Source organism: Vanellus vanellus (genome assembly GCF_965231255.1).
Source record: "Vanellus vanellus genome assembly, chromosome: 2".
Taxonomy (NCBI): Eukaryota; Metazoa; Chordata; class Aves; order Charadriiformes; family Charadriidae; genus Vanellus; species Vanellus vanellus.
Window position 1 is genome coordinate 75,332,820 of NC_138906.1, and position 25,141 is coordinate 75,357,960.

At 41.3% G+C, this 25,141-nt stretch overlaps 1 protein-coding gene across 1 annotated transcript in view; it reads right to left on the bottom strand.

The window, feature by feature from the left end:
- Positions 1–5,625: 5,625 nt before the first annotated feature.
- Positions 5,626–25,141, bottom strand: part of DSP (desmoplakin) — a gene marked incomplete at both ends in the record, with an annotated part of 38,254 nt that continues 18,738 nt past the window's right edge. The window contains 16 exons of the mRNA XM_082479889.1: positions 5,626–8,820; positions 10,362–12,653; positions 13,488–13,586; positions 14,220–14,327; positions 15,307–15,390; positions 15,985–16,147; positions 17,036–17,229; positions 18,481–18,619; positions 18,938–19,104; positions 19,901–20,118; positions 20,629–20,833; positions 21,359–21,485; positions 21,886–22,040; positions 23,549–23,701; positions 24,291–24,416; positions 24,660–24,755. Of these exons, the coding sequence (XP_082336015.1) occupies positions 5,626–8,820; positions 10,362–12,653; positions 13,488–13,586; positions 14,220–14,327; positions 15,307–15,390; positions 15,985–16,147; positions 17,036–17,229; positions 18,481–18,619; positions 18,938–19,104; positions 19,901–20,118; positions 20,629–20,833; positions 21,359–21,485; positions 21,886–22,040; positions 23,549–23,701; positions 24,291–24,416; positions 24,660–24,755 (7,521 nt within the window). The remainder of the gene's footprint in view (positions 8,821–10,361; positions 12,654–13,487; positions 13,587–14,219; positions 14,328–15,306; positions 15,391–15,984; positions 16,148–17,035; positions 17,230–18,480; positions 18,620–18,937; positions 19,105–19,900; positions 20,119–20,628; positions 20,834–21,358; positions 21,486–21,885; positions 22,041–23,548; positions 23,702–24,290; positions 24,417–24,659; positions 24,756–25,141) is intronic.

The window sequence follows — 25,141 nt, forward strand, 5'->3', positions numbered from 1 at the left end:
AGTTTTACAAATAAAAAAAGCTAGAGAGGCTTAAAGAGTTTCCTGATATTTCCTAAATGCAAATGTTTATAGCAACATTTTAAAAGTGAACTAAATTTAATCATAAAGCTTTAAGAATAAAACCATATGAAAATGAAACATTGGATTATGTTTTTTAAACTCCTTAGCTCAGCCAAGAAACCAAGCACTATCCCAGTTCTATCCTTGGTCGCTTGTAAAAACAAAAAAACCCACACCAACTTTTTAGTACTTTGTTTTCATAGGAGGAAAAAGTAAAACAAACACATTACTCTTGCCCTAATTCTAAAATTAAAAAAAAAAAAAAAACAAAAAAACACTAGAACATTTTAGAAGAGGGCAAACCTGATCTGCCTGGACTTGGTGGTTAGCCTGGCCCCAGAAGACCTATGGGATTTCCTGGAGTGAAGGGAGCAGCTGGGAAGCCAGGTAGGAACGCAAAAGACCCCAGGGTCAGTTCACAAAGTAGAATTGCACTGTGACCAGATGTGCTTCTCTTATTTTGTGTCATGCAGGAAACAAAGGCTGTAAAGGGTAGAGGGCAATTTGGGCAGAGGTCTCACTGGCTTAGATGGATGCCGAGGTCTCGGAGGTAATGTACACATTGAATGACAGCCACCTCTTATTGAATACTTCTATCCTCTATTTACCATTGATTGGGCCATTAAACCCAACTTCATAGGAGCGGGAAGGCTTTTTATACAGTAAAGGGTTTCTTTGTAGTCGGATAGTCAACAGTATCTGTAGTCAGACACTCAGCAGCAACTTCTCTGTATTTACTGGTTTAGCTGCTTTGGAATCACAGTAATCACTTAATCTCTATGAGAAACTGAGTTTCTTTGACAGTTGCCACCGCGTAGGCAGATAATGGGATGTGTCCCACGGGCCTTGGTGAGAGAAACGGCACAAGCGTGTCTCTTGGCAGGTTGAAGGAAAGGGAGAGAAAGCTGCTCCGTCTCCCAGCAGCTTTTTCAGTGCCAGGTAACTCAGCCACCCTCGTTTAAGTATTTGCCATATACCGAGTAAGCAGTGAGGACCCCCTAGGCCATTTGCATGAGGAGGGTGCAGCATTTAGAGAAGGCGCATTTCCCGCCCCATTGCTTTGCTGCTCAATTCCCATTGATGTCCTAATCCTCGCCATTCGCTCGTGATACTGATTTTCTCTGAAGCGCCCACTGGACTCAGATCCTCCTCAAATTTTACATGAGTGCATTTTCACCACTTCTCATAGGGTCATTCCTGGTCAGAGCAGCATGAGCAGATGACTCGGGGATAGACAGACAGGAGTCAACTCTTTCAGTTTATTTCCTTTATGTAGCCTCATTTGCCCTTTTCAGGGTCTCCGGGATATTCTGCGGCTGCCCGAGATAAGCAGCCAGGCAAAACACATCCTCCCCAGACACAGTGGCCACCCGGGGCATCCAGCGCTCCCTGGTTCACCTGGATGGTGTGAAGCAAAGGACTGTGTTGCATAAATCCTCAGCCCACCAACAGAACAGGCATCTATAGAGGGATCAGCAACCTCAATATCTGATGTATCAAGAGATGGATGTTCAACCCTCCTAATAGAGGCTCCCACTGGACTAATTCTACCATAAAATATTTTGCTGATAAACTACTAAAGCAGAAACTAGCTCAGAGATATAATGAATGGAGCCCCAAATATTGCTTTTTCTTTATTATATGACACAGTTATATCAAATGCACAGTTGGTACGTATATAACTGTGAGGACAAAAAAAAATAAAGTGAACCTCAGATCACAGATGCATTATCATTAAACACCAGGCTAGCAAGTACAGGTCCGAAAGAAGCAGAGAGCCTACACGCAGCCTCTGCCTTGAGGGGCCTAGGAATTGGTCTCGAGTTGTTTGGGAATGTAAAAAAAGTATTTTCAATTATAGCATTATTCTGAAAGCATTACACATGACAAGTAATTCTGCTCTTCTCAGAGCAGCCCGTTTCCTTTGCTGAAATTTCTGTGACTGGTTCTTCCACATTTATATTATAAAACTGTATAGAAGTTGGAATAAATCATAAAAAAAAATCCAAGACCAACCCTCTGTGTAAATACCTATAATTTAATAATAATTCAGGCAATTCTACACCGAGTCACATAGTTGCTATTCTGGAAGTCTCCCCACTCCTCTTCCATATTCATTAGGCTAGACTATTAATTAGCCATGGCACATGCACATTTCCAAATAGCGTAAGACAGACAAAACTCTGGCTTGAGCACTGCTGCATTGTGCAAACCATATGGTTCTCAGCCTCGAGTCGAAGGACAGCAAATTCACATCAAGACCATTAGCTCGGTCAAGAGAACTCTCCAAAATAAATTCCAATCCCGTTCAGAGAAAAGCTCAATTCTTTAAGGAGCTGACCCTGCTAGTGATGGAACCCTCCCCAGCTGTAGCGGCCAAGTCAGCACACTGGACAACCATTTGCCATTGAACAGGGCGAGCATGACCTACCCCAAGGCACAGGGAAGAAGCAGGAGACAGCAAATTCAGAAAACTGACTGCAAACCACAAGGCTGCTGACGGATACACCCAGCCCAGCACTCCTACTGCATGGGGAAATGCTCACAGCCACAGGCTGGACCAGCAAATTCATTCTGGCTCTTCAATACTAAGGGAATTACTGTCTCAGCATCCAAAGTTGCCAGTCTTTCTTTTAAAATGTATGAACAAGGTTCATTTCACCTTTGGTGCAGAAGAACTACAGAGCCTACAAACATCCCAAATCCACAGCAGCAGCCCCACACTCATCTCTGCCCTCCCCCCCATCACAAACCACAGTCCGCCTGCTCTTCAAACCCCAGGCATGGCTCCCCTATCTCACAAACTCCAGGCACTGCCACAAACCCAGTCTCAGCTCCACGACACCTTGCTCCTCTGGATGCACTCACCTGCCATGCCTCTCTCTGCTGGCTGACCTCCCCACACCAACTGCCAAACTTCAGCTCTGGAGGTTCTTCCTTAAGCTCTTTCCACAGCACCTTTTTATGGTGGAGAAAAACTCTCCTCTTATCTCTTTAGCACCCCGCGTTATTGGCATCCTGACCCACCTGCTGCCTACTCTGTCTCAGCTGCTACTCTGTCCCTGGGCACCTGGGTCTCCTGCACCAAACACCTCTGGCTGTATAAGGCCATCCTTGACAAATGTCACACTACCTATCTGCTGCTGGAGTGTGTGCAAGGGGGAAATGACATCATCATCATTTCTGCGAGATAGTCTTATATTTAGGCCACCACAGTAAGACAGAAGGTAGATCCAGCAGTAAAAAAAAAAAAGTAATATGTAAAGTTGGAGCTTTAAACAACCTACTAGAGATGCCAGGAATGTCTTGTGCAAAACATAAGCCCAGTCCTGTGGCAATTCTACCACAGAGCACACAGGGTTCCCAGCCCAGACAAACTGCAGAGGTGCATGTACCCAATAGCAGACTTTCCTTTGGTAATGACCAATTTTACTTTTACTGTAGAGCCCGGGAACCCCCTAGCCATTTAAAACTGCAGGAACACTTGGGATTAAATAAAGCAGTGATTTTTTTGCAGGGCTGCTTCTCCCTAGCAGTCAGAAAGCCATTCAGACACTGGCTCTTCCTTTACGGTAGAGCTAATGAACTTCAGCTGCAGAGAAACCTCCAAAGCTGTGGAGTTTCCTCCGAGACAGGATGCACTTTTGCACCTACTTTCTACAGAGGTCTCTACCACCAACTTGCACCAGTCCTTTTAATTTCTTAGTCCAGTGACCGAGGACACTTTATATACAGCAGAAATTTTATACACAGCTCTCATCTTCAGAAAACACTGGAAATGCCTTTCAGGCTAGAAGGTACACTTTAGCCAGAGACAGCAGTATCAAAACCCAATCTATCCCTTACAGCAGAAAAGGAACATGCTACAAAAATGAGGCAGCATCAGTAACAGTGATTAGCAGTTGTGTCTATCAGCTTCTTTCTATCTGTAGCAACTGATAAAATTGATGGACAGGTGGAGTTCCTACATGGTACATGGCTAAAAGCAGGTATGTGCTTTGGGCAACACTTGCAGCTACTTACAGGAAGAATTTATTTCAGGTACCTGCAAATAGTTTTTTCATTAAAGCTCTGTACTAGCAGTTGTCTAAAACCATATTAAATTCTTGTAATTGATTACCCTGCTAAGAACATAATGCCTACTTAGAGGCATCTGCACTGTGGGGTGAATGGGAGAGGACAGGATGATCTTGACATATACAAATCCTTTTCTGCTCTAGCTGAAGAACATTCGTGGCAGCTGAACCCCATTGTATCCTCTAATCTGGTGGTCACTTAGTCCTGCTCTGGTTTCTCAGCTCTATAAAAGGTGTCAGTAGGCTGCCAACAGCAAGGCGTCATGTAAACACCCATAGACTCTTACTGTTTTCTCAAAATAGGTTTCCAGGAGCCAGCAGAAGAGGTGGGAGGGCATTACAGGAGGTGATTGTTCAGGTTTTGCAAGATCCTCCTGGGCCACCCTACTGGTTGGCTAAGCCCTGTCACTATGTATTTGCTCTGCATGTTGTCCAAAATTACACTGATGTGTAAGGAAGAATCTGACTCAGTCCCTTGTAGCTGCAGAGACAATGGGCTGGATCACGAGCAGAAGAAATGTGCTTCTGGTCATCATCAAGTCTATAACCAACTGTGGAAACTGGCTTTCTCTTTCTAGGAGCAGTTTCCATTACTGGTGCTATCTTCATTTTCCCGCTAAAAATGCGGAATCCACGTTCATAAAAATGATGGATCAGCATCATGAAAAATAACATGCCTGTACACTATTTTATGACAACGCTAGTACTTCTTACTTTTTCAAATGTTTCTTTCTCTAACCTGTACCTCCAAGAATGTCCATAGCTAAATTTAATAAGCACACAACAAATACTTTAAAACTTCAAAAGTTTATTGCCCAGAATAGCTCACTTGGTGCAGTTAGATTAATTTCTTTTTTTTCGTTACATGGAGATCAAGCAAAACAGTAGAAAATATATATGGGTAACAGTAAAACAGAAGCCCAGCCTAATAATAGCCCTTTATATCCACCAAGTTATACTTAAGAAAATGGCTAGCCAAACATAGAGAAGTAGACCAACTGGAAGACAGAGCTTTTCATGTTATAGTATAGATTCTAAAATAATATTAAAGGCATTTTCTGTCCAGATTGTTAGTATTTTTTCTTCATGATAGCAAATTGAAAAAAGGTCTACTGCAAGACTTTCAAACCTCAGTTATCAGCTTATGGGTTGACAGTTACAAACAACAGAAGAAGGCATACGACAGAGTATTTAAAATATACAGAGACCAATCAAAATCCAAACAGCAAAAGGAAATGGGAACCAAAACTCAAAATTCACAAATATGACTTTTTGCATACCCTAATGTATATTCCATAAATTTGCACTCAAGCATTTTACAGCTTTTTCAGAAGAGAAATTGAACACACCCAGAAAAGACTTAAGGATTTTGCTTCGGGTTACTCTGTTGTTGGAGGTGGTTGTTTGTTTGTTTGTTTTTTTTTTCAGGAAAGGGGATATAGAATAATCTAAATGATATTAAAATGCAGACACATTCCCTCACTTGTTACTAGCGCCCAATAGACCCACTGCTGAAGGTTGAGTATGAGTAAGAATATGAAGAGCTTGCTGATGCATCAAAACTTCCCCTCCTAGACCCACTGCGTGAGCCGGAACGTGAGCCAGAGCGAGAGCCAGAGCGAGAGCCGGGTGCCGAGGAGACATTGTAGGGACTGGATATGCCTTTAGATGAAACAGAGGCTGCTTCCAAGAGTTTAAGCCCAGTGATGTCTTCCACCATTGACCGATTCATTGCATCTTTGTAGGATATTTTCAGTTTGGTCTTGGGACAGGTCAGAATTTTGGGATAGCTGTTCGTGTCTTGCAATTTCTGGGCAGCGCGACCATCAATCAATCCATTCCTAATGGCTTCTTCAGTACTTATTCTTCCACGCACTTCTGGGTCCACGAGACCTCCAGTGAGGTACTGGAATTCAAGAAACCGCTGCCCAGCCTCATAAGGCAACCATTTTTCCTTCACAGCTTCAGCTGCTGACATCCTCTTGCGTCCGCCCTTTATGCCTTCGAACCCTATGAAGGCCTTCTGGGCTGGTTTGAGACGCGTGGCCATATCCTGATCAATGATACCTTGACTAGCAGCTTCCTGAAGCGAAAGCCTCTGGCCTGTAGTAGGACATATTATGCCCCCTGTGCAGGCCTGGGCTTCAAGTAACCGTTGCCCCGTGATGCTATCCACAATGCCCCGCTGTATAGCTTCTGAAATGGAGATTTTCTCCAAGTTTTCTGTGTCAAATATGGCTGCAATGGGACTGCACTCCTCTGGTGTCTCTGAGAAAGAACCACTCCTGATTAGCGAGGAAGAACTCCTGACACTCAGCACTGTGGGAGAGCGAGTCACCGACTCATGCCGAAACACCTCATCAGTGCCATTACGGCAGGAAATCATGTCTGCAAACTGTGTCAGGCTTAAACTGCCAGAACGGTACTGGTCAAAAAACTTCCTCTCAACCAGACCTTTATCAATAGCATCTTGGATATCATACTGGCTACCTGTTTTTCTGTCGACTAGGACTACTCTACTGCTACCATCTGATCCTGTAATAGTTATTTCTTCCCACTCACACTCCTGTTCGGCTAGTTCTGTATAGGTGTCATAATCTATGAGGCCTTTGCTGTATGCCTCCTGCACAGACATTTCCCTGTTTGTTTCTGGATCTACAATGACAACCCGGCGCTTCCTAAGGGTGTTCTTCTGTGAGGTGTGCACCACCTTCTTCTTCTCTCTCAGGGGCAAAAGGCAGAGCCCTGTTGCATCATCCTTTATGCATCTTTCTTTCAGCTGCAAGTATGTCAAGTTCTCCTCTGTGTTGGGATCAAAGAACCCTTTGGTGTCATCACTTGGATCACTAAGGATCTGGTTGAGCTCTTCATTGAAGTAGCCACGCTTGTAGGCCGTCTCTACTGGCAAGCGGTAGCTCTCTTTGGGGTCAATGATTCCTCCGGTAGCAATCTGGGCCTCCAGCAAACGAATGCCATGGCCTCTCTCTATGAGCTCTTTGTTCATTGCTTGAAACAGAGAAATGATATTTCCAGTTTCTGGGTCTTTGTACCCAGTGACAGCTCTTTCAGCAGAGAGAAGTTTCTCTTTAAATTCAATTCCAACAAGGCCTCTTTTGTAAGCTTCCTCAACAGGCAGCCTCACATTGCTGACAGGATCCACTATGAACCCTGTGGCTGCCTGGGCTTCTAGGAGTTCAAGGGCTGTCCCCGGTCTAACCAAACCTATTTTCATAGCCTGGTAAATGCCAAGTTTCTCTTTAGTAGCCTCATTGTAAATACCCGCAATACAGCTAGAGCCCTGAAGGAAATCAATAATCCTCTCACTCACTTCTTCCACTGTAATTGCACCTCTTTCCAAGTCATTCCTTGTTGATTCCTTAATAATTCCAGCCTCCAGCAGTGCATCTGCTGAGACGGGCTGCCTGATTCCTTGGAATGACATACTCCTCTTCTGTACTGGGAGGAGGAGCAGACCAGTGTGTGGCTCAATCCTACATTTTTCCTTCAGCTGCATGTAAGTGACTGCCTTTTTGGTGGTAGGATCAATGAAGTTCTTTGTAGTGCCTTGGCAGTTGTTTAGGATCCTGTACAGGTCTTTGTCAATCAACCCACGAGATAAAGCTACATCTTTGGGTAGGAAAACACTGTTGACAGGATCAACAATCCCTCCTACAGCCAGCTGGGCTTCAAGCAGACGAATCCCAGTTTCTCTGTCAACCAAGTTTTTCTTGATAGCTTCAGATACCGGCACGGTTTTGCCCGAAAAAGGATCTTTAAATCCTGTAATAGCCTTTTCTGCTGTATATATTTGTTCTCTGTCATCAAACTCGATCAGATCTCTGGCGATAGCACTGTCCACAGTTAACATCTCGTTTCGGTGGGGGTCTATCACACCTCCTGTAGCTGCCTGGGCTTCTAAGAGCAGGACTGCGTTTTCTGCTGTAAGCAGCTGATTCCGTTTGGCCTCAACAAAAGAGTACTTCTGTCTGGGTGAAAGAGAGACCCCTGCAATAGCACCTGCCCCTTTGAGGTAGGGTTCAATGTCAGCTGCGACTTCTTCCACTGACCTCTGCCCCTTCAGCAGTTTATCCAGTGTGAGTTTGTCTATCAGCTGACACTCATACAGCTGCATTGCTGTAATCTTCTTCCGCAGCCCACTGAACAGCAACTTGGAGGCATCAATACAAAAGTCTTCCTCAGTCTGTGTAGATCTGTGGGACCCATATGGGCGTTGTTTGAGTTTCTCGATTTCTCTTTGCAGCCTGAGACGCTCAGACTCCAACTCTGACTGGTTTTTGACAGCAGTCTCTTCCAGTCGGCACCGGTATCTCTCCTCGATCCGTTTGATCTCCATCTGCAGCCTTTCAATCTCACTCCTCAGGGTGTTCTTCTCCCTCTCACTCTTCTCTCTCTCACACTGGATCTTCCTTATGGATTCTTCTGTCCGGGAGTGCTGGCTCTTCCACTGATTGAGGTCATTGAGGATTTGTTGCTTCTCACTTTCCAGGCGTTGCTTCAAACGAGACTCTGATTCCAGGGTAACTTTCAAACGGTTCAGCTCCTCTTCCAATCTCTGCAGCCTGGCTTTGTCTTGCTCCAAAGCACTCATTTTTATCAGCAAGGTTTCTCTTTCTTGCATAATGTGACTATATTGATTTTTGGATTCTTGAATCCTATTGGATGCCTACAATTTTAAAGAAGAAATAAACCAAGAGAGGATGGTTAGAGTTTATGCTGGTTAGAGTTATGCTGTCCACTTATAATGCTTTCCAGCCTGTCACTTAACCTGCAGCAAGCTGCCACTGGAAAACATTCTAGTTGCAGCAGTGCCTTACCCAAGACCATGGATACACATAAACCAGTGAAGGTACATTATCGCTTCACTGACAGTGTCTCTAGTGCCACCGGAGACTCCATTCTGTTATCCATAGCCTTTATTTTCTGCCGATTTAGTTAGCTCTTTATAACTTTGTAACACATCCCATATACACAGAGCATTCAAAACTCATTAAGAGTCTGACGCTCAGCAGATGTACCCTGGCATAGTCCTACTAACCTGGGAGAATTTGTATCAGCTAAGGACTGGTCATAAATGGATAAAAAGGAAATATATGACTCATTTTTCATTTCCCTATTAGTTTCACATGTTACTCCAAACAATTTTACCTGTGTTCCTTTACATTTTAATTCACTTAATGTCTTCATACATGTATACCTATATGCAAACACCTACAAGCATGCACATTTGCATACAGTCCATATTAAACGGAATACAAGTTTATATATTTGTAATACATGCATATATATATGCACAGATGTCAGATAATCCTAAATGTTAGTATTTTTAAAAAATCAGTATTAATATTTCTGAAGTAAAGGAAAGAAAAATTGAATAAAGGAAAGAGTAGCTGAGAATGGGAACAAGAAAAGAAATATAAAGGGCAAGTACAGGAAAAAGCAAAGAAACATTTTCACAAGTGCTCACTTGTATATATTTAAACAGTAGCTCTTTGGACAAGAAACCAGGCAGAAGAATGAAATAAAAAAAAAAAAAAAGTTTTCTTTCTTTGTGCTGTTGCATCAAGTTTAAGAAATAAGGGCCAACAGTAAAATTTGCAAGTGCCCTTAGTGACTTAGGAACATAAATCCCCAAAACAGTCAACAAAATGTAGGCTTTAAGTACCTTAGGTACAGCTGACAACATCATCTTTAATCCTCACTGGTAGTCAACACCTTACCCAGCTAAGCAGCACGTTGACAGCTTGTTGGTTCTGGGCTTTTTAGCTGGTTTAGTTTGTGATAGCACTCGGGTCAGTCTCCAAGGAATGCTTTAGCCCTTCCCGGCTGAAACAGCCTGGGGAAGCACACAGCCAGCAGGGTACAGCTAAAGCACAGTGGTACTCCATCTTCTCCCAGGATGATTTGGGGGAGACTGGCACAGACCCAGGGTTTCTCCCAGGGCAAGGGCTGAGGGCAAGGCTCAGCTAGACAATAAGACAGCTTATGGCTCCCTAGCACAGCTCCCAGGGAGTAAAGAGGCTAGGAAAGTGGCCAAATCCTGCCATTTTTGTTTAAAAATGAACAAGAAGGGCCATAAAGGGGATATTAGTCACAAGTACAACAAACTTAAACAGCAAAGTGTGAATTAAGTTGATTCAAATGGACACTGCAATTAATTATGTATCTGAGAGACAGTAAAGCTGGGATCAAAATATGTGTGAATACCTCCAGAGCTTGCTTTTGGAATTTTTCAATTTCCTGTCTCAATTTTTCCCTTTCTTTCTGTAAATCATTAATCAACCCCTGAAGTTCCAGGGTTTGCTTGCTGCTCGTCTGAAGCTGATTCTTTAGTTCAGCAATGGCAGTATTTTTCTCATCAACTTCACTTCTGACCATTCTGAGGTCATCATACTCCAATCTAACATTTCGTAGCTCTTCCTCCAGTAACAAGTGTTCCTTGGTTAGGTTCTCGGTGAGAGACTGAAGCCTTTCAATTTCTATTTTGCACTCATTCAAGTTTTTGCTTTTCTCCTCAGAGGTTTTCTGTAAGTGCTCGTATCGTAGGTGAGCCTGTTTTAATTGCTCCTGTTCTTGGACCAACTGACGGCGTAAAGTCTCAATATCAGACGTGTATTTTCTTATCTCCTCCATGTATCTCTGCTTCTCTCTCACATGACCGTCTAATACTTCTCTTTGGTGTCTAAGGTCATCTTCATTTCTCTTCTTTACAATAGACACTTCCTCTATCTGCTGTGTGAGATTAGTTATTTTAACCGATTGCTCTCTGAGAGATCTCCTCATGCCTTCTATTTCCTCCTCCAATTTCTTCCTCCTGGACGTCTCCTCCATTACGTTTTTATTCTGCCTGCAAAGTTCCTCCTCCAGCTTATGTTTCTGGATTTGCAAGTCTTTTACAGTGCTCTGGAACTTTGCACTTTCTTGATCCCTCCCTTTTTTCTCTTGCAAAACTCTTTCATAGTCAATTTTCAGTCTGGCCAGTTCCTGCTCTTGGATCCTCAGCTTGTTAATTGTCTCAGTAGCACTCGTGTTTGCTTTCTGCAGGTCAAACTGGACTCTCTTTAACTGACTGTTCTCATCCTCTAGTTCTTTTCTCTGACTTGTTTCTACATCCAACAACTTTCTCAGCCTTTCAATCTCTTTGTTTCTTTCCTTAATGGTCTTAGAAGCATCATCAAGTGACTGTTTGTACCGCATGCTTTCATCAGAGTGCCTCTGAATAACTTGTTTTAGCTCAATCTCCAGCTGCTGTTTCTTCTGAGAAAGCTCTGAGCCAGCTGCCTTCTGCTGCTGGGCATTCTCTTCTATTTTCCGTAGGTTATCTGTTGTCTGACTTATTGTATTCTTCAGTCTCCTAATTTCCTCACACAAATTTCTATTTTCTCTCATGGCATTATCAAGCTGTGTTCTATAATTATTTGTGTCCTCTTCCTTTTGCATGGTGACCTGATGAATTGTGGTCTTTGTGATATTAATCTCAGTTTCATATTTGTTCTTTAAACTAATAATTTCCTCATCATAACTGTTCCTTACCTTAGCCAATTCATTCTCAAGTTCCCATCGGCTTTTAGCCTCTTCCTGAAGCTGAGCCTTTAGCCTTTCCAGCTCCTTAGTTTTATCCTGAATAGTTGAGGCAGCCTCCTCAAGAGCCTGCTTGTATCTTGAGTTGTCTTCACCACGAAGCTGAATGATCTGTTTCAGCTCCAGCTCTAACTGATGCTTTTGCTGTGACACCTCAGAACTGCAAGCCTTGTGCTGAAGAGCATCCTCTTCTGCCCTCCTCCGTTGATCTGTGGTTTGCAGAATGGCATCGTTCAACCTCACAATCTCATCCTTAAGGTCTCTGTTTTCTCTTGTCAGTCTGTCAACCTGGGCTCTAAGGCCTTTTGCATCATCATCTTTCTGTGCAGCTATCTGCTGGATTGTGGTCTTCTTAATATTAATTTCTGTTTCATACTTGTTCTTTAAATTACTCATCTCCTCGCTAAACTGGTTTCTTACCTTAGCCAGCTCATTTTCATATTCCCTCTTCCGTGTGCCTTCGTCCTGAAGAAGAACCCTTAATCTTTCTATCTCGTACTCCTTCTCCTTGATGACCTTCTCAGACTCTAACTTTTGCCAACCAAGGCTGTCTTTTTCATTTTGTCTTGTTTTCTGCAGCTGGTCATAGTCATTCTTCTGCTGCTCATATCTATCCTCCAGCAACTTCCTTTTCCTTTTCTCATCTTCAGTCTCGTAAGTCAGCCTGGTTATTCTGTCATTTAGATCCTTTATTTGAGCATAGCATTTGTCCAGGTTTTGCTTAGCAGAATTTCCATCCATTTCAGCTTGTCTTTTCATCTCCTCCAAACTCATCAGCTTTGCCTTCAGCTGAGAAATGTCCATCTGATACTTCTGCAGATTTTGCTCCAGGAATTTATGTTTGTTGTTTGTCTCTGAATTTGAATCCCTGGCAAGCCTAAGTTCTTCTTCCAGAAGTTCAATTTTGGTGTTTTTCATCTGAAAAATGATAGCAGAAAAACAAACAAACAAAAAACCCACATAAACATTTGTCACAACTGTTTCAAAATCATCACATGTAACACAATATACATTTGCAACACTGAGAACTTACAAAATATTTTTTTTCCTGCTTCAATGAGAGCTCCTTTTTTATTTAATGTCATCACAACAAATTCTGGAGTCCTTAATTATTCAGAGTCAAACCTTATTCAGAAATCAGCATAATGACTTTCAGAGGGAAAATGGTACTTGACGGGGGGAGAGAGATGCAACAAATAGTAAAATCTGAAGTACCACAAGTTCACCAGCAAAGTATTAAATAGCGTCATTTAGAACTTCCACAATTTTCAAACAGGTGAATCACATTCCATATATGTGACCTCTTAAATGGGCCTCTGTTTCCACTGAGGTGAATCACATCAGGAGTTACTCCATTTGAAACACTGTAGATATGGCCTGAAACGAGGTGTGGCCCCTTAATCATGAGGAGCAAGTTTTCAGCACCAAGGTAACTGTACTCTCACTGATGTCAAGGTTCTGATGGGCAGAGAAGGATCTCTTGCGTGCTTTGATGAGCACCTCCTAATTACCAAGAGGGCTAATGTTCTCCACCTCACACATGACCTTGAAGGTAACTTTGCAAGATACTGTACTCTTTAACAAAAGATGCATGAAACTGCTTATATGCCTCCTTCATGGGACACCACTGAGCTCAGGATTTTATTTTGTGGACTATTTTGCACTGTACTTTAGCAGAAAATATTTGATCAGTGATAACTTGCTAACCTGTGATAAAAACAGAAGGTAAAGAAAATAAAAGAGTCAGATTACCTTCAAGTCCTCCATGCTCTTTAACATTTCACTTAAGAATCTGTAATAATCTCCTGATCTTGTAAGAAGCTCTATGTAGCGAGACTGAGCCTCGCTAGCCTTGAAAAGAAAGAATATTGTTAGCTGCTTGTACTAGAGAGTTAGATATGAACACACTGGTATCTCAGATCATTTAAAGGATTCCAATCCACTTCAGAAAACATATTACTTGGCAAAGTAAAAAGCAAATTCCACTCCTCACAAATTCACATGACTTTCTGGGGACCCCAGATGTATAAATTCTCCCTTCCGGTAAACCTACCCCTTCTTTTTCAAGATTATTTTCCCCCACAGCTGCTGCAATATTAAATCCAAGGCTTCATCCCTTGGTTCATCATGCTCTTCCTGTCTGACAGTCACAAGTAACCTAAGTTAAACTTTTAATAATGGTTAATTCCCAGGTTGAAAGTGACTAAACCACTTGGGGCATGAATCTTACTTTCTCACAATATGTATGCAATGGACATTGAATAGGAATGAGGTAAATTCCTGAGGGCTAATCTACTGTCTGAATGAGCCCAATATGATTTTACAGCACAGAGACTATTCTGCACTAATTCCTTGTGCTTACGTGCTTAGTACACATTACCAATGACGGTGCTAATTATTAGAATACAGCTGGCTATGACTCACAATGGCTCACACGGACAAACAAATGAATTCAAAAGACCGATAGGGAGAGAAGAAAGATACCTCTTGCAGAATCAGCACTGCAGGAGACTGAACCACGCACTTCTTGATAGGTATGTTGAGCAATGTTTCTAATCCAGAACTGTAGGAAGCAACTTGTAGTTCATAATCCTGTAAAACAACAGGGAAAGGTAATACCCATTTAGCAACTGCCAAGGAACTCTCCGGGAATCTGCATTTCCCAAAATGCAAATAAAGTTTTGGAGTTGGTTTTGTGGGCTTTGTTTTTTGTTTTGTTTGGGTTTTGGTTTGGTTTTGTGTTTTTTTTTTTTGTTTTTTTTTTTTAATAAAAAGCTACGTTTTCCCTTGTTTATATCTCTGGCCATGTACAGATGATCCTGTATCATAAACAGAAGCTCATCAATTCGGGTACCACTATGGAGACTCATGGAGGAGAATGACAAAGGGAAAAAGAGAAAAAACTTTTTACAAAAAAGGGAAGATGCATGTTTCCATTAGTTGAGGGCTAACCCTAGGTGAAAAAGATTCATGGGATCAACTGGTCTGGGTACTGTTATTAACCAAAACTTCATCAGAAATAACTGTCTCTCTATCTCTTTCATATCACATACACCACGCCATGTATATAGCAACATCTTTGTCACAGAAAGTAAGATTGAGCTGGAGAAAGCATGGATATAAAGATGACAAAACTGCAAAGACCACAAAACCATTCCCTTTATATCATCTTGGTTTTCATGGCTATTGCACACCATTCCTCCTGCTAATCTGTATTTGTCTTGCCTCCTAGACCAGATTCTAATCAGACCTAATTTCTAAACTACCAATCTCTTCTCTACTCCCTTAATTTTTTAACATGTGAACTGGAAAGTTTGGTCTGGCAAGAAGGAGGCTTTGATTCTCCTGAAGAGAAGCTCTCACTCGTATCTCCTGCATAATTCTGTGGTCTTCAGGTGACAAGAACACAAATTGCTTTCATTATATTTTTGTACACACAAGTGCTTCACCCCAGCAATTTCTGCACACGCACATCAGGGAGCTGACATTTCACCTGCCAGGAAAGCAGAGACAATGGGATGAGCCTGACCATGAAAAACCACACCCCATAAAAATGCTGAAATCCAAGTACCTTAATTGCAGCGGAACATTGATCTGCATGCTTGAGAAGCTCCTCAACTTTGTCTCGCTTCCCACAGATTTCGTTGTGCAAGTTCTGTCAAGAAAAAAAGTGAGCTGTGAAGCACTCCCTCAAGATTCACCAGTATTTCCTCCTGTACACACTGCCTCCATTAGTAGGCACCTGCAGGATGAGACCACTGCAACCCAAGAGGTTTAGACCCGACTGGTAGCTGTGCAGTTTTCACACTGGCAAGCTTCCTGTGCATGAGAAGGTTGTCCTCAGAAAGAATGACTAGCAACTGAACAACCCTCAGAGCTGGGGAGGAAAGTTCCTTGACTTTAGCTTAGATGTATTTTGTCACTTTTTATTTTTGTGCTATAATTTGTCCCATAAGTTGCACCATCATACAGTCCCTTGAATTAATTCAAAGCTGGTATATGTAAGTGTCAGTGATCGTGCAGGAGCCAAAAAGTCTTATTCATAATCTGTAGCAGTGCTGACAGAAAGTAATGAGGATAATATCCTCTCTCCTGCCTTCTACACATGTGGTGTTTTCTGGTAGCTTGTGTACTTTATAATTCAAAACAGGCCACTGTACTGCAGGCTGCCTTGATACTGATATTTTCTGAATAGTAAAACAATTTAAAATCCAGGTTATTGAAGACAACTCATTCAGGTGCTGAATACCTTCTGATCATGCAGGTATCTCATGATAGCATTGCAATCGCACAGCTTCATGGACTCAATAGAATCCTGCCTGCGCTTGGCATCACAGATCCATTTGCACAGTGCCTGGTAGAGATCCCGGTAAGTTTTCAGCTGTTTGATCTGCCTTTCTAAATCCCATGATCTAGAAAAAAAAAAACAAAACAATCAGAGAAAACTGTCAAAATGGAAAGTGCATTTTCTTTGTCTCTCTTCAAACACTTTTCAGAAATAGAACACAGTAATAAACTATGTAAAACTACGGGAAGCTCTAAAAGGAAATGCTGAACAAAAATTTCAAATAAATGAGAACTGTCCTGGTTATTAGTCAGCCAACATGGGGTTTTAGTGCCTCACTTTTGAGTAACTCTGAAATACACAGAGGCTGCCGCTTCCTGTCAACTAAGTGAGGGACGGATAAAACCTTGCAGTGATAAGAATCAAGTTCACTGACTTCAGTACTCTTGTTCTCAATTTTCACCAAAACAACCAGTAGCCAGCCAATTTTTATTACAAGGACTAGATTTTGCCCTGAAGTAAAAACAAAACAAAACACACCACACTCAAAAAAAACCCACAAACAATCAGAATATGCCTTCGGTAAAATAAAGCATTAGGAAAAATAATTGTTGGGATTTTTTTACTTAATTCTTAAGTGTTAATTTTTTAACCCTCAGGTACAGGGTATTCAGGAATAAACATGGTTCCTTTGTTTGAGGGGAAAATGTTGACTGGAAGTACTTAATCCAAGAACATTAGCAAGAATTAAAAGAATAATTAGATAATTAGAACAACTCCTTAGCATATAGGTTATACATTTTCACGAATAACTACATTTTCCTGCTTGGCCTTACACAATCCCTTTTAAAGTATGTTCAGCTTATTCACAGTTGCTCTAGTTTTATTGCCCTGAAGTCATAATTTGTCCTCTGGAAGTGATGAGTAGTGCACATCAGTTCTTTTAGACTCGCTGTTAAAATTATCTTAGTAACAATAGCAATAAGGAAGAAGCTATTAGAAAATATAATCAAACCTGTTATCTATCTGCTTATCAGCTCTCTGCCAGCGGTCTATTAGCTGGGTAACTTTGTCACAGAATTTTCCAATGTCCATGTCATACAAGGTATATGACTGGCAAGACTGTGAGTGAATCTGAAGCGTTTTCTGTAGCTCGTTTTCCAGGGCATTCAGTAGCGATTTCTTCATGTTTAGGTCTGCTTTCATTTTCTAGAGAAAAACCAATATATTGTCATATGTTTTATTCTTGAGAGGAATTTAACCATCAACAATAGGCACAATGTATTGAGATCTAAAGATTTTGTTTTGTTTCTAATTCAGTAAGGTATGTACACTGATGTCAGCTGGACTTAACATATTTAAAGTGAAACACCTCCTTTGGTAGGACTTAAGAATGTGTAAGCAGGGAAGAGCCTGCCTTACTTGTTCATACAAACAATTGACTAGAAAATTTCGTTGAAGTATAAAAGATTCCTGCACTTGTCATAGCTATGGAATCAAGCCTCAGGATTGGCATATCTAGTTTTTAAATGTTACCTAAAAATTGGCACAGATTTTTTTCCCCTGTTTACATTTTTATAAACATATTGCATGGACATCTTTCCTTACACACACACTTGTTTGTGTGCACATACTGGCATACTGTGGGGTATCACCTAATGGCATATGTAGTGCAGGTGGTGGTCTGCCTTGCGTCACCTAGTCACAGGGATTACTGCATTCTTTCATAATATGCTCAAGCATTTTTTTTGTGTAGCTCAAATTTACACCAGCTAAGAACAACTCCCAACAACTCAACGGCAGGTCTCACTTAACATGGTAAGAAAGTAACCTGTTTGTGCTCCATTTGTGCCACCTACGCACTTTTTCCATACTACACCTGAGAACAGGAAAGAATGAAGGAGTCCCTATTCTCCCAAAGTTCATAAAAGGACCAGCTCAGTGCCAGATAAAGACTGGTTCTGCAAGCCAACTTCGTGCTCAGCAAAGCAGTTATTCTTTGCCTTCTCCCATTGTACAGGATGGATAGTTCTGACTGTAAGATTTGAAATGGACTCTATGGCAAAACCAGGACATGCAATAACACTCAAATTTACTTGTTACAACTAGATGACAAGGCCAATTAACAGGCCTTTTTGCAAGAAAAGAGGTATTTCCTTCAAATCTAGCTTCATAAATGATACAAATAAACACAGATAATTTTGTACAGAAATGGGTTACAGAGACCTTCCATGCCACTGGCTATCCTGTGGGGGCAGCAAGAACTAGGGGATGGAAGAAGTAGTAATGCATAAATTCCTTCTAATAATTTGCAAAAGCATTGTATGTCTATGTCATAAAATACAACAGGATCCGCATTTCCACCTCCTGTGGTTTTGGAAAGGTTTCACCCAGTTCAATAGCCCAGTGCTGGCAGCTATGAATTTTGCTTTGCTGTGTCCTTGGATCTTGGCCTCTCACCTTCAGACAAGCTCGATAAGCCTCCACTTTATCAAGATCCAAAGGAACAGTCTCCTCTTCAGAAAGCCTGACTTCAAAAACTCTGATCACATCTTCTGTTTGTAAAATAATCTGGAGCAGACACCTCAATGCGTTCAAGCTAAAATAAATAACACAAGAAAAAATCTGTTATGGACTGGCCCAGGAAAGGTGAAATTTCTAATTGCGGATCATTAGTTAAAAAGAATAGACAATACAGAAGAAATATCAGTGATACCCGTGATTCTCACTTTTTTTTTTTTAAAAAGTCTTCTAGAAAAGGGAAGAAGTTCAGATAAATGTCTGTTTCTACCTACATGTACAGCATTTTTAGGAAAGAAGGTGTAATGTTACACTACTGGTGACAAAAGGCAGGTTTCTAGACTAAGAATTATGGAAGAAAGTAAATGATTTATTGCCATGAACTCCATTTTCTTACCTGTCTAAGTAGCCAGCAGAAACACCATTAATATTTTCCAGTTTTTGAAATAGGGCATTTATCTCTGACTGCAAGTACACATACTTTTCACAGCCTCTGAAGTTAGGCAGCAGGTCCTTATGCTTATTGAGGGTTTCAGCCATTATTTGAGAGTCATTCTGCACGCCCTAAGGAAAGAGAATGCCTGATTTACACACTTTTGGTGGCTGAATGATCATTCTACAGCACATATGCAATTGGACTCCTTATCCAAATAGTCCACTGTTATGTAACCAGCCTGACTGAGGACTGAACCAGTGTCGGAGCCTGCTTTCTTCAAGGTAAGTAACATCGGGCGGTTTCTTTTGTGCACAGTCCACAACAGGTAATACCTCTTTTTGAGCACCTCATCCGCTCTGAAACGGCTCTGTTGAAAGCAGAGCGCTTTGCTGCCAGCTGCCTACCACACTCAGTAGATGTGCAGAGGTCCTGCTGCTCTTCAGACCTTTGCAACCTCATTGCCTCAGGGGAATTTCTCATATACTGAACCTGTTCTGTTTTCTTACTAATCTCTCTCCAGTCTCCTTCAAATCTTAAGAACTGGGAGAGGGAGTTTGTAAGCCTTGTCTATCCACTCTGCATCCCACAGACAGCACTTCAGAGGTAGGTGGCAAAGTGGGGTCCATGCAAAATGGTATTAATAGTGCTTTAACCTGGATGAGGCTTAACATGAGCTCATGTCCACTTGACATCAGGCTTTCTGTATTCTTTGCCTGACAGAATTTGACTTCTAAAATCCAAGAGTCAACTTTTTCTACATAGGAGCTAAATTCCAATTCAAATCATCATGGTTAGCTTCCAATTGAGAATTTTCTGCTCAGGATGTATGTCTTTCCCAGCTGATCAGAAATACAATAGCAACATGCTCTGCAACACAGAGTCATACTGAGCTTCAGATGCTCAAAGAAAAACATCCACAGTTACCTCTAAGTCCTTTATTCTGACTGAAAAGTCATGTACAGCCCCTTGATCCACTCCAAGAGGAGCCCTTTGAACCATCCGAATCTCAGAAGCTTCAATCTGACGCCGAAGTTTCTGGAGCTCCATCAGCAGCCAGGCCTCTTGCTTCTCATGTTCTCGGTTTCTCTCATTAACAATAATGGTGTTTGAGGAACCCAGAGGACAGGTCTCAGTTGGGACCACTGTAAAATGAATTGGATAAATGTCAACTGCAAGAGAACCGAGCACCTCATATAGAAAGCCAATGCAGTGCCAAAGTGACCTAAGCACTGATTTGATCTGTAGAACTGAGACCAGGTAGAAGATCTGGGCCCTTAGGCAGCTGTTTCAAGTAATGAAATCTCCCCTTCACAAAAAGAGAAACTTGTTTCCTCACATGCAGCAGTGAGGTTTTGCTTCCTAATAACTGAACTCTTAACAGATGGACTAAATTACTCACATTTTCCCAGCAAGTTCCATGAACTTCAGAGGACTATTCCCAGATTCACACCACAGAAAGGAGAACAAAACATACTCTTCCCTGCACATGGCCAGTTTTGTTATGTTGGAAGACAGCAGTACAATTCTTGAACATGTTTCCGTTCATATGTTAATGAGAACATTTTCACATAAAAAGAATGCACCACCACCCCCAAAACAAAGAAATCCAAGCAGTACAATCCCTACAAAAAAAAAATAGAAGGAGGACAAACCTGTTTGTGGCTGCCTTGGTTGATTGGGCAGCTGTATAATCAAGGTTTGGTAGTGCTTCTGAGCATCAGTGAACTGAGTCTGGATCTTTCGCTTGTCTTCATCACCAAACATCTCTGAGCCTTGGCTGTTCCTTAGGAATTCTTGATAATGGATCTCCAGGTCAGTTATTATTTTTTGGTAATCTTCCTTACGCATAGTTTTCAGCTGCAATGAGGAAGAAGAGAATTTTGAAAAAAAGAAGCAATTGGGGAAGGTTTGTGACTAGTTAATCATAAGGAACAAACTAATACCCCTATAGAAAAAATACAAAGGAATCGCATTTTAGAATAAAAACTACCCAGGCTGCCTCTAAAAGTACAGTGCTAGAAGTGCCCTCCGAGCTAATCTATTCTTGTTATAGCTGTTTCATAATTTCAGAATAGTTTGAAATTCTACCTCTTACTCTGTCTATCCATGGCCTTGCATAGCAGGAACAAGTACAGCAAGTATGCAATAAATCTCCTTAGCTAATCTTCCCATTTATCCCTATCATGTTTGAATGTGAAAGCATTTTGCTCCTCCTTTAATAAAACAACAACTTCCATATATAACTGTGCAACCCAGCAAAAAGAAGGCCCACAGTTTTGCAGAACCTACATCTACACAGGACACAGCAAGCGCTGTTGAGGACACCATAGGTCAGGTCATTGGATGTCCCTGGTCTACAGGTAAGGCCAGCTGGAGTCTTACCTTGGCAATAGTCATCGCTCTGATTTTCTCAATGTCAATCATGCAATAATGCCAAGATACCAGGCTCTTCATGTTGATATACAGCTGGTTCCACAAAGCTAAAATAGCTTCGTAGTACTGCTCAATTCTGGGATGAGAAAAGAAATTTCATGGTCAAAATGTGTGTGTCCTTGTAGCATAGCTACAAAACAGCCCAAGAAACATCCACCAGATATGGAATGTGTTAAGGCTTGTTGTCTACTAGAAAAAAATCTTGGAAATTAATTTATTCATGACTCACATTATTAGAGATGAGAAAAACCTTGTAGAAGTTAAGTTTTAAATATTTTTAGATCCCAGCTTAAATCCCAACAAGCTTCACTAAAGTAAGTTTACTCAAGTCAAGGGTCTAGTCCTTAATCCCCACCATCTCCCCCAAACAGTGCCTGATCAAGCCACAGACCAGATTTTGTGGTTGGTTGCTATTTTGAGCAAAGTCGTTCTATTTAATCCCAGTTGTAAGTGCCCAAACCCGGGCAGCAACTCACTTGGTAGCAAGATCCACTGCTAATGGATTGGGGGGTGGGATGATAAGACTAACAGATGGCACCAGCATATCCACTCCTCCGGGGCCAGTCACCAGCCACTTGCTGCGCTCATTATTATCCTTCAGGATACATTCATCTCCTTTGCGCACTGTTTTCTGTAAGGAATGCAGAACAACATTTTTTTCTTTAGTTAACTAAGATGGGGGTTCTAGGAGAGACAGACAAGGAAGATGCACCTAGATCACAGAAGTGGGACTGCTTCCCAGCTGCCAGGTCTGGGTGTGCATCTTGGCTTTATACTGGGGCAAGACATTAACCCCTTCTCCCTGAATCTGGTTTCCATGTGAAGAAAACCCAAGAAAACCAAGGGGGAGCCACAAAACACTCTGAGCATTTTCCAGTCCAGCTGATCATCAGACTTGCCATTACAAGCCTCGAAGGCCGAGCATGGACACATGGCCACAGTAAGCTATGCAAACATGTATGGCTGTAAGCCAGTGAGCTGGAGGCATAAGGATGCTCAGTGCTGCCTCCATATTTGCAAAGAGACTGGGAGGAAGTGCAGCAGAGCTAGATCCACTAGCCCCAGCCTCCAGAAATCCTGACACCCTGCAGCCGTGGGTGTGGCCATGGTGCAGGTTAAAACTCAGTCACATCCAAGAGGGGGAAGCCCCTCCTATCATTTATCCTGACAGGACTCTCTCCTTCCATCACACCTCTACAGCCAGCAGATAGGTTTTTGACAGAACTAGTAAAAGGCTTTGCATTGACCTGAATGCACAGGGGCTCCAGACTTGTTCTGGGCTTACCTTCACCTGAGCAGAATTTAGCATGCTTAACTCTAAAAGCAATTGCCAAGCAGTCAGGTAACCCTTGTCTAAATTTGTTTAGCTTTGCTTATAGTAGCAACAAGTCCTGAACTTCTGTGACTGTGGAATAAAAGGTGGTACAGAAGATCACAGACACAGAGTGGATAGCAGAAACCCCAGACCATAAACACAAATCACAGCGATCAATTACTGGTCACTGCAGGAGTGAAACGTAGTGAATCAGGTAAAACAAGTTTTATAGATAACAGAACAGGAAAAGCAGATAGCTGAGAACCAGTGAAGAGAAAGAGCATATAAGCAGAAAATGCATCTAAGCAGACTGTTAAGAAAAAAAAAAAAGAGAATAAACTCAGGCAGCCCCAGTACTAAGAAGGAAAAAAACCACAACCATCAATTTCATACTCCATCCAGCAAAAAACTCAGGATACCAATGACTTATTGTACATTGCCTCATTTTGTTAGATGAAGTGTTGACCTAAAGACCCCAGACAGACACTGGAAGGGTGAGCAATCACCAAAAGAAAGGGGTAGATGCTGGGAAGCATCTGTATAAGAACCCTAACCCAATTATCAATGAAACTTTTCTGTGCTAATTTGAACTATGAGTATTAATGCTATTTAACGGACAATCATTTTGACCAAATTTATTAACCAACCAGAACTTAATTTGTTTATTCATAATTGCATGAAAGTCAGAACTTTTTCATCCAAGAAATTTAAATGCTGATGAAAAGCAAAGGGGTTACACCTATCAGCTCAAGTTTTTTTACTAAATCATTTGCCATGTTCTAGTTTACATGATGTTCGTTATCAGCCAAAAAGGGATACAGTACCAGATCCTGTTTGTAGTCACACAGAGCCTTGAGGATAATGGGCTTGTTACTCCGGTAGTCTGGGTTACGTGGCTTCAACTGCACAATCTTCTTGGATTTATTCACCAAACTCTGCACTTGCCTCTTGTATTCAAGAATTCTCTCTCGTTCATTCTGCAAAAATCAATTGTATGTTAAAAAAATCATTCTAAAAAGAATTTGCTAACAACAAAAAACAAAAGTAGTAACTACACTCTCAAAAATGACTTCATCAACTGCCCTTTTACATCACTGACCGTTTTCCTCCAGTATATTCAATTTGGAATTGTAGGATGAGTAAACAGTTAGCTAAAAAAGCTACAAGTAAAGTCCTTTCAAATAGACTACAGTGGTATAAAGTGGCACAATTAATCATTTATTAAATGCACTTATCCTTTGAGGCAAAATCTATTGTATTACCTACGAATGAAAGTCTTTCCTTTTTTTAATTTTTTAGCATGTCAGAAACTTGGGAATTTGTTGGGCTTATTCCAGATTTACAAAGAAATCAAAGTTCCCAAACAGTATTACACAAATTAACATAACACTGATCTATTTGTAGGCTTGCCTAAGAAATGGGCAGGAATATACCATTATGGTTTCAAGTTCATACAGTCCTGTACATAAACATTGCAGTACACCCGGGTTTACATTTGGTATCCGAAGAGGGCAACTGATTACCAAGAAAAGTAGAACATAACCTGTCAGGTGAGTGTGACAGTACCTCCAGCTCTTTGATCTGCTCCAGCAAAGACTGCAGTGACATGCTCTTATCACAGATGAACTTCTTTCTGATGGAGTCTTGTAAGTTTTTCAGGTAGCACTCTGTGGCTTGGGCCTCTTCAAAGAACTACAGGAGAAAAGTTTTGATTTCACATGTACACAGCTCTTAAAAATGTCTGATAAAAATCAATGGATTCCTTTAATGAGAAATCCCAGTACACATCTGGCAGAATGTTAGCATTTACAGTATGGTAACAGTGTGTTATGCATTGTGCATGGATTTAGAAAGATTTTGGTACAGAAAAAAATATCTGTGATGGGAATCACACTTTTAACAAAAGTAGTGTGAATTCTCCACATCACTACTCACCTGGAAGTAAGCCGCATTCTCTTTCAGATGAACATCAATGCATTTGGTGATCTGAAGAATCCAGCTCCACTGAGTTTGTAATGTATCCATGTAAGCCTAACAAAAATAGTAATATACAAAACTCAAACCACGACACTGATCTCCCTCCCATACCTAGACTCAAGCAAAACTATTTATGCTCCACATAAATGCAAATGAAAAATCTGCTAAAACAAATTCATGCACACCAGAATAATGTAATTCATGCAAATAGTTGCCCAACTTCTAAGCATCTACCTAACTGAAAAGATTTAAATACCTGCTTGTGGGATGCAGAGAGAAATTTGTTCATGACTTGAATTTTGTTTGATCAGCATAAAGCCTGAAGTGCATGAACAAAAAGGGGTGAAATGCACAAACAGTAGTGCAAATAAAATATTTCAATTGCAAATTGTCATACTCTTCTTCCAAGGAAGACTGTCAAACATGATTTTTTAATGATT